This window comes from Populus euphratica, unplaced genomic scaffold (genome assembly GCF_000495115.2).
Source record: "Populus euphratica unplaced genomic scaffold, PopEup_1.0 scaffold127.1, whole genome shotgun sequence".
Taxonomy (NCBI): Eukaryota; Viridiplantae; Streptophyta; class Magnoliopsida; order Malpighiales; family Salicaceae; genus Populus; species Populus euphratica.
In genome coordinates, this window is record NW_011500017.1 from 50,510 (window position 1) to 60,404 (window position 9,895).

Sequence of the window (9,895 nt, forward strand, 5' to 3'; positions counted from 1 at the left end):
ACCATTTTTAGTTCATCCAGCATGGCTTTCTGATTTGATGTTACTTATATGTTTACTACTATTCTTTTTCACATCTGAAATAATTTCCCATTTCAAGATCTGGCAAAAAGTTGCAATCTTAACAAGACGCTCGGCAAATTTCTGGACGTGGAAAGTTGAACAATATTTTGTGCGGAGCTGTGGAAATTAATCATCATTGAAAATGGTGAAATTTTTTGAAGAAGATACTATAGAACTTGAAAGCCTTTATTTGTGAGTTATGCACTTGTTGGGTCAAATTGATTCGAAAGTAACGAGTTAGGAAGGGAAATCTGTTTGTATGCTATGTTAATTATAGGCAATTTAACCCTCTCATTCTACTCGAAGCACCTGGAAATGTATTTTTGGTCTTGCACCCTCATGCTTGATGGTCTTCATTAGTTTTATATTTCTTCAATATCTCATCATTCTTTTCTCTTTTTTCTAGACATAATCAAGTCTACAGACTACAGTGCTCTTCATTTCCATGTCCTTTATTAAACAGGGAATTTTTTACTTTCGCTTCTTGACGCATCTGGCTGTAGTAGGGTCACTTGCTGGTTCCCTCTTGTGCTTTCTAAATGTAATTTCTATTACCCTTTATCCATTGAAATGTTGTGAGATTTGAGAGCATAAGAGGTGAATAACTAGAAATAAGGTGTAGTGGAGGTTTACTAATTTAAGCAAAAGAGTTTAAAGTGGTTTTTGATGGATTATGAGCAGAGTTCAGTTCTTCATGATAGCATAAAACTACACCCAAATACTGATTACTTCTAATCTTTTCAGGGCTGTGTTTATATTATCGATGCATACGAAGTTCATTGGATAAGCTGTGTCAAAGGAGTTCATCCAGGACAGATGGTTCTGCGTCCAGTTGAAGCTATTGGTGAAATGCTATGCTATTGAGATGCTCTGATTTTTTGGCAGCTTTGACATGAATTATCAGTAGAACATCAACCGTTTCGCCATGGTTTCCAGTTTTTCAAGTTGCATCCAACATCGCATTTTCACAGTTTTAACTTAATTATTAGTTATCTCAGAAGTTCAGAAATAACAACTGCAACAGTAAGATTGTTCAAAACACATCCCAGATATGTATGCTGAGGCCCTGTAGGCTGTAGTCAATGTTCACACCCATTCAATGTCTTGGGTGTTCAAACTTCCATTTTTTTTCTTCTCGTCCATTCAGTTGGAATTTCATAACTCATAATCAAGAGCACAAACACGATTATCTCCGTGCATGTTTTCTCAACGCACATCATATTACGTTCATTCATACTTGAGTGCTTGTTTGGCACCTCCAAATAATTCATTTTCCTTGGAGTTTCTGTAGTAAATAAACTTGTATCCTAACATAAAGCATATGTAAATGTTTATCTTGCCGGGACTGTGATGCTTATATTTGGCATGGGCTTATACGGATTATTCATCTGCACTGTGCCTCCTGATGTTCCTGCTAGTCTCGATCATGCTCAAAAAGGTTCGTCCTTGTTTGGAATGTTTGTCTTGAAGATAAACATATAAACTAGCTAAAACATTTTCTTTTTCTCTTGCCAAGGTCTTTGACAGCAAGTGAAGTGAAATTAACAAAGATAAGAGAAGAGGTGAAACTGGATAAGCTACAAGCAGATAATTAAGTGCAACTCGGTTTAAAATGGAAGCTTATCTAGTGCCCCTTCCCATCCTAATCCTACTGCTGAAAGGTTTGCTCCTGTCATTTCTAAATATTTCAGAGACACGAGAACAGTCACCCATTCAAGATTGTTAACAGTTAAACCAAGAAAGTTTGAAGAGATATCAAGAACCTGCAAGTTGGAGAGGTTTCCAAAATTTGCAGGGAATACACCACTAAATCCTGCATTTGATAGGTTTAGATATTGCAAATTCTCAAAAGTGGAAATGAAATCAGGAATTGTGCCATTGAATGTGTTGAAGCTCAATTCCAGGTGTTTCAAGTCAGTGAAGGTCTGTCTAATCTCCCCACTGAAGCCCTGATCAGATCCATACCCGCCTGAAGAACAACAGCTCCTGTCCTATTGTCGCAAGCTATATATTCCCCACCACTGACAGCAATTGCTCTTGTTGTTAAAAGGATGTGAAGCAATGAAATGCTAGAAACGTAAAATTTCTACATAAATCAAAAACAGTCCTTTTGAACCAACGCAAAAGTCCATGAACGATGATATTACAAATTATACGGATTCTATTTTGAGTGAACTGCAAGGAAGTTTCATTTTCTTCAGAAATTTTAAATTCTAACCTTTCATTATTAAGAAAAACAACAGGAAACAAAAGGTTATTAATTGTTAAAGACCATTGACTCCAACAAATGGTATTTGTCTTACTGAATTATTTACTACGTGCAAAGTGTGATCCCTCCTCGGTTTCACCGAATACGACATTGTTGCTTACATGCAGTGTTGAAATTCTAACACAGAACCGTTCCAAACTCTCCATCAGCTGGAAACCTGGAAGAACAAGTCTTGGCAATGATATCTATCACTAAATTTACACGGCATATTCTCGCTGGTTTAAATGCACCAGACGAGATCACGGCCATAAATCATGGATGACTGGGTCAACTGGTGACTTTATCAATATTGTTAGGTAAAATTTCATTATTGTTGATTGAATCAATATGTTGAGTAGGCTTAAGAAAATGACCGGGAAGTATTTTACAATAAAAGTCATGACCAGTGAACATCCATGTATGCATTAACATTCCTTTCATTGAGCTGAGAATAATATAACTGCCTCTTAATTGACAGACAGGTCTTTCTTTTTTAAGGTTAGATATGGAGGATGTGTTTAAGAATGCAGCTAATCGTCTTTTTAAAAAGTTCTGAATTTTTTTATATATATTTTTTAAAATTAATTAAGAAATAAACATTTTAATTTTTCAATTTTTTGGAAATAGGATCTCTCTTCCTCATTTCATCTCCTTGTCGCATAATAACTTGACAGGAACATCACCACTTTAGACATGTTGAGTCAACGAAAGAAATTAGAAATAAGAACAACCATAATAGCGATAACAATCGCTACAGGATTAGACATGGAGAAGAAAACAATGAGACCAGATTCGCTTACGTTGACCCCACTTGTCCTAATCGCAGAATACTAGACGCCAACGCCGAAGAACTTCGAACGGAACACGGGGATCAGGACAAAGGCTTCGTTGAATAACTATTTTATCTTCACTCATTCATTAAATCTTGTTTTTAATTAAAAAAAACCTTAATCATGTCCACAAGTATCATGATCTGATTTTCTAGTACATAGATAGGGCTTTTTGTTTCTCGAGTTTTTATATCTATGCAAATCTAAATTTATTTGCTAATTTTTTTATTTATATAAACAAAATAAATTTCTCTTCTATAACATAAATTAATTATCTTGATAAAAAATTAACATAAATATCATAGTTATAAAACACTAACTAAACAAAAAAAAATATTAATTAAAAAAACTTTTAAAGGTTTAACATATTAAAGTAATCTGCTAACAAGGTATAAATCTAAAATAGATAAATAACAAGAGGATGAGTTAAATATCTCAGTAAGTAGATGACATTTAATATACGTACACAATATAATACAACAATGAGAAAAACACACATAAAAAAATAAATAAAAATAAATATGGCTTTAAGTTCTTACAAGAAAGTTTCTAAAATAAGGCATAATAAGAATATCATAGTGTAAAACTTGTCAAAAAATCAAAATATAATGAGTATTACACTATGTACTATGGGATGATCAATTGTCACATGTTGGTGACTCCCCCGACCAACTAGGGTTTATATACGATGTGCACAAATAATAACACTACTTCGTTAGCATGAGTATTCTAGCTGACATACCATATATTGATATCATAATCAAACAAACAGAATTATATCTGAAGACTCAATTCATACAATCAATCAAATGAGAAACTTTCAATTCAGAAGTCAATTTATAAATATATATGAGTTCATATAAAAAATTTAATCTCAACAATTGATTATGATTTATCATAAATAAAAGATAATAAGTGATTTATTAATTACCAAAAAATATGATCAATTTTATATTAACAATTTGAATATTTATACTACTCCTCTAACATATAGAATATTATTCACTCACCTAACTTAAAAAAAGAATAAGCATAAAAGTAGATGTCCAAGGAAATCACACAGATGCACAGTAGGTGGTGTATCAAAAGTATGTGAATACAAAAATAGATATATTAAAAAACAACTGAAAAATAACATATAATCTATTTAATACACTTAACTTAGGATCTAATTCATAATCCTATACATTTAGGAATAAAATGTAATTATAAACTGGAATTGGTTCACCTGATTGATCCCAAATATAACACAAACTAATCAAACATAAAAGAATTATTTAACCTCACTATTAAATCAACTAATTTAACCTAACTGGTCGATCAAAACCATCCAGAACAAATCAATCGACCAAAATCTATCAACTACTCGACCATAATACAACACACCAACCATTCTATTAGTTCTATATAATTAGTGGATCGATATCTAATTGGCCAAATAGTCAACTGATTCATCATAATTTTAAATTCTCGATCACCAGTCTCTTAACAATGATAAATTTCAAAACATAATTTAATTAACACCTCAAAACCCAACATAATCATCTCATAACAATTTAATTAACACATCATATTATAATCAATTCATCAATTAACTTAAAACATAAATTCAAAAACCTTTAAACCTCAACAATCTCAAAATCTTAACCAATAACATCAACTATACACATTTAAACTTAAAACTTACCTTAATAATGCAGTTCACCATTACTTCTTCCTTTTCTCTTCTTCTTCTACTTTTTTTCTCTTCTGCTATTCTTTCTTTAAATTTTCAAATTTCTCTCTTTTTTTTTGTAACTTCCTATTTGTCATAACTTGAATCCCGAGTTCATGATTGATAACGCAAAAGTGGTGTCGTAAGAACACTTTACCTATGCCAAGCCTCATAACAAACATATCAAAAGAACAAGTTATTTAAAAATATACTACATTTCATAATCTTCTAAAATATTATATTATTCAAAACTAATGAAATCAAATGATAGTTCAAAACTTCTCATCAGTAATTAAAACAAAAATAATAATTCATAATATTTATTACATTGTTAAAATCTAAATTTAATTAAAATAGAGTAATAGTGGAGTATTTCAAATATTGAATAAAAAATAAAAAGAAAACTTTATGAAACAAATAAGATATACTGATCAAAATTGAAGAAATAAGAACATTTAATAAAATCCACCTACTAACAGAAACTAAAATCCTAAAATAATATAAAAAATAAGGGGTGAGTTCAACCAATTCAATGATAAAATAACATTTAATATATATTTTAGATATTAATAATTTACTAGTCGATTTATCTTAATATATATATATATACACATACTAAGCATATTATCATAAAGTGGTGGAATACATGTCAAATATCAAGTGACATTTGAAGGTGACTGGATGATACTCGAAGGTAACCACTATAGAAGAACCAGTTGTCACAGGCTGATGCCTTTCTCACCAGCTAGGTATACATAATATGATATATACATAGACTAACTACTTTCCGTTAGCATGAAGTTATTGATAAGTTTTATATCAAGATATAATAGATATTCACATAATCATTAAAGTAATGTATATCATATCGAATATAATTTAGTTTAACAGAATCCAAGTACAAATTCAATAATAGATAAGTGTTTGAAAAATAAAGTAACAAATATAAATATTCAATAAATCAACTAGTCGTACTCATCATATAATCAACATGCATATTTATTTATATTACATGCATATTAAATATTATCCTACTCACCTAGAAAATATAAAAATAAAAGAAATATTAAATGAAAAACCCAAAAATCCTATAGAAGATTACAATGAATATACAGAATATACTAAAAAAAACTTAAAACAACCCAAATAAAAGACTCCGATGTATAAAAGAAAACTATTTTTAATCTCTTAAGTTTAGGGACTAAAATGGTAATTTTTAGAAATAAAAAACCAAAACATGATTTACTAGAATTGGATGACCAAATTGTAAATGCGAGAAATGCATAGCCATACTAAAATTTCACCCATAATCCATTCTCATTTCTGTCCAAAATCTCAAACTACATTCCAGAGATCAAATTGTAAATTTTTCAAAGTTTAGAAACTAAATTATAAATCTCTAAAATCAAGAAACTAAATTGAAAATTACACAAATAAATTATCAAACTAAAATTCATCATTCTTAAACTCATAAGAATACTGCTTAGAATTCCAAAATACGTTTTAGTGGTCAAATAATAATTTTTCAAAGTTCATGGACGAAATTGTGATTTTCTTAAATCTAAAACCATAATAAAATTCTATCATTTTCAATCTCAAAACCATTCTTTTTAGATTTTTTAGCAAAGTCGAAACAAATTTCTTAACCCATAACAAATCAATTTATAGATTTTTATTTCTAATAACACATCCAGAATCAATTACTTAACATTATACCTATAATAATCATAAATCAATTTTAATAACATAAACTTCAAATCTTTATAAACCTTAATCTCTTCTTTGATCCTTCCATAAACAACCCGAAAATAAAAAATAATGTAGAAGAGAAACACTCACTTGTTATTTCTATTTTTCTTAAACTCAAAATATTTAAAATCAAAAACTAAAATTTTTGGTTTGATAAAAAAAAAAAAGTTACAGTAACTACAAAAATTAAAAGAGAGAAAAAAAAATATCTTGTAACTTTTTTCTTATATATATAACTACGTTAATATAGATTGGATTTAGAATAACTTGAAATCAAGTATAAGTTGAAAGGTCGGATTTTCCAGTGTTTATACAGACCACATTGTCTTTATTTATTTACATGTAATTCTAAGTCTTCAAGTGTGTTGTTGTATTTTCGTTTTAATTCCTTCCCTTTTATTTTTCAAAACATCACAACAAATCTTGCTATAATGTCAAACAAGATTGGTTCTTTAACTTAAAGAAGCCTGCCTTTTTTGCATTTTATAATAGCAGCTGCCAGCTGCGTGCCTTGTATTTTCAATTGCCTTTACTTTCAACTCTTCGACTAATATGCATAAACGTAATAAAATATTTGCAGCACTTCGACTTTCTACACCTCTAAATTCCTGTATTTTCCTTCCTATCTTCTCCCATGAAAGTCAAACTTTGACTATGCGAAAGAAACTGGAGGCCACCTTTTATATAACAGTTTCTTGTATGCATTAATCCACAGCTTGAGATTTAAAAGTTAAAACTAATAATGGGGAAAGTTTTGATCCTTGGTTTGGTTCTTGCATTTCTCGGTGTCCTGGCTGGAGAATTTGGTTGTAATGGAGACACCCTTTACATAAATTGTTCTCTATCCGACCTAGAAGTTCTTACAGACTTCAAACATGGACTTGAAGATCCTGAGAACAGACTCTCGTCGTGGAAAGGGACAAACTGTTGTCAGTGGAGGGGAATCAGCTGTGACAATACTAACGGAGCTGTCATTTCCGTTGATCTCCACAGCCCATATCCAGTAAGTTCTACAGAATCTTCAAGCAGGTTTGGGTATTGGAACTTGAGTGGGGAGATTAGACCTTCATTGCTAAAACTCAAGTCGTTACAGCACTTAGATTTGAGTCTCAACACATTTAATAATATCCCAATTCCTACATTCTTAGGATCCATGAGAAGTTTGAGATATTTAAATCTGTCAGAGGCTGGGTTTAGTGGTGCCGTTCCTTTAAATTTAGGAAACCTTTCTAGCTTGGAGTTTCTTGATGTTTCTTCTCCATTTTCAGGTCTAGCTGTTAGTAGTCTTGAGTGGGTCAGGGGTCTTGTCTCACTGAAACATCTAGCCATAAATGGAGTTGACCTTTCCATGGTAGGATCCAATTGGCTTGGGGTATTAAACATGCTTCCACATCTGGCTGAAATTCATCTCTCAGGTTGTGGTCTATCTGGTTCCGTTCTATCTCATAGCTCTGTCAATTTTACTTCTCTTTCTGTGATAGACCTTAGTCTGAACCACTTTGATTCAATTTTCCCTGACTGGCTCGTAAATATTAGCAGCCTATCCTACGTTGATTTAAGCAATTGTGGTTTGTATGGTAGGATACCCCTTGGTTTTAGTGAGCTACCAAGTCTTCTGTACTTGAGTCTTGCTATGAACGATAATCTTTCTGCAAGTTGCTCTCAGTTGTTTCAAGGAAGTTGGAAAAAAATAGAGGTTCTCAGTTTGGCTGCAAATAAACTGCATGGTAAACTTCCCTCTTCCATTGGCAATATGTCATCTCTCACTAACTTCGATTTATTTTCCAATTCTGTCGGGGGTGGGATTCCTAGCTCTATTGGCAAACTTTGCAACTTGAAAATTTTCGATTTATCTGGAAACAACTTGACAGGTAGTTTGCCTGAAGTCCTTGAAAGGACTAGTTGTGTTTCAAACAATCCCATGCCTAGTTTAATATACTTGAGGCTAAGTGTCAATCATCTAGTGGGGAATTTGCCAGCTTGGTTAGGCGAGCTTGAAAATCTTGCAGAACTTACTCTGCACTATAACATGATTCAAGGGCCAATTCCTGCTTCTTTAGGCTACTTACATAACCTGACTGTTTTGGGACTCGCGGGGAATCAACTAAATGGAAGTCTCCCTGATAGTTTTGGACAGCTTTCTCAATTGCGGCGCTTGGATGTCTCTTTTAATCATCTCTCAGGTTTTATCACTGAATTGCATTTCTCAAGGCTTCATAAACTAAAGTTCTTGCATATGTTTTCCACTTCATTCAGTTTCAATGTCAGCTCCAATTGGATACCTCCATTTCAGCTCCGAAATCTTGATCTTGGCTCCTGTCATCTGGGTCCTTCTTTTCCAGCTTGGCTTAGAACTCAGAAGGAAGTGGGATTTCTAGATTTCTCGAACGCTAGCATCTCAGATACTATACCCAACTGGTTTTGGGAAATATCCTCCAACCTATCACTGCTAAATGTTTCTTTCAATCAGTTACAGGGCCTTCTACCAAATCCATTAAGTGTAGCTCCCTTTGCAGATGTTGATTTCAGCTCCAACCTTTTGGAAGGACCTATTCCACTACCCACTGTGGGGATTGAATCGCTAGCCCTCTCTAATAATCACTTCTCAGGTTCTATTCCACAAAACATAACTGAATCCATGCCAGACCTGATCTTTCTTTCTCTTTCGAATAACCAATTGACAGGAGCTATCCCAGCTTCAATAGGAGATATGTCGATTCTTCAAGTCATTGACCTCTCAAACAACAGCTTAGAGCGCAACATCCCTTCAAGTATAGGGAATTCTTCTTTGTTAAAGGCTCTAGACCTTAGTCACAACAATCTATCCGGGGTGATTCCAGAACTTTTAGGTCAATTAAATCAGCTTCAGTCAATTCACCTGAGCAACAATAATCTCACAGGAAAACTTCCATTATCTTTGCAAAATTTATCGAGCTTGGAAACATTGGATCTCGGAAACAACAGACTATCAGGTAACATTCCACTGTGGATTGGAGATGGCTTTCCACAACTTAGAATACTCAGCCTAAGGTCAAATGCATTTTCTGGTGAAATTCCATCCAACCTGGCAAACTTGAGCTCGCTGCAAGTCCTTGACCTTGCAGATAACAAGTTGACTGGTGCCATTCCCGAAACTTTGGGAGATTTTAAAGCCATGTCTAAGGAGCAATACGTAAACCAATATCTACTCTATGGGAAATACAGAGGTCTGTACTATGGAGAGAGATTTGTGATGAACATAAAAGGCGGTCCTCAAAAATACACCAAAACTCTTTCTCTAGTCACTAGCATAGA

The 9,895-nt window shown here is 32.7% G+C and overlaps 1 protein-coding gene across 1 annotated transcript in view; it reads left to right on the top strand.

The window, feature by feature from the left end:
* Positions 1-7,172: 7,172 nt before the first annotated feature.
* Positions 7,173-9,895, top strand: part of LOC105141726 (LRR receptor-like serine/threonine-protein kinase FLS2) — a 3,457-nt gene continuing 734 nt past the window's right edge. The window contains exon 1 of the mRNA XM_011049057.1: positions 7,173-9,893. Within this exon, the coding sequence (XP_011047359.1) occupies positions 7,344-9,893 (2,550 nt within the window). The 5' untranslated portion in view covers positions 7,173-7,343. The remainder of the gene's footprint in view (positions 9,894-9,895) is intronic.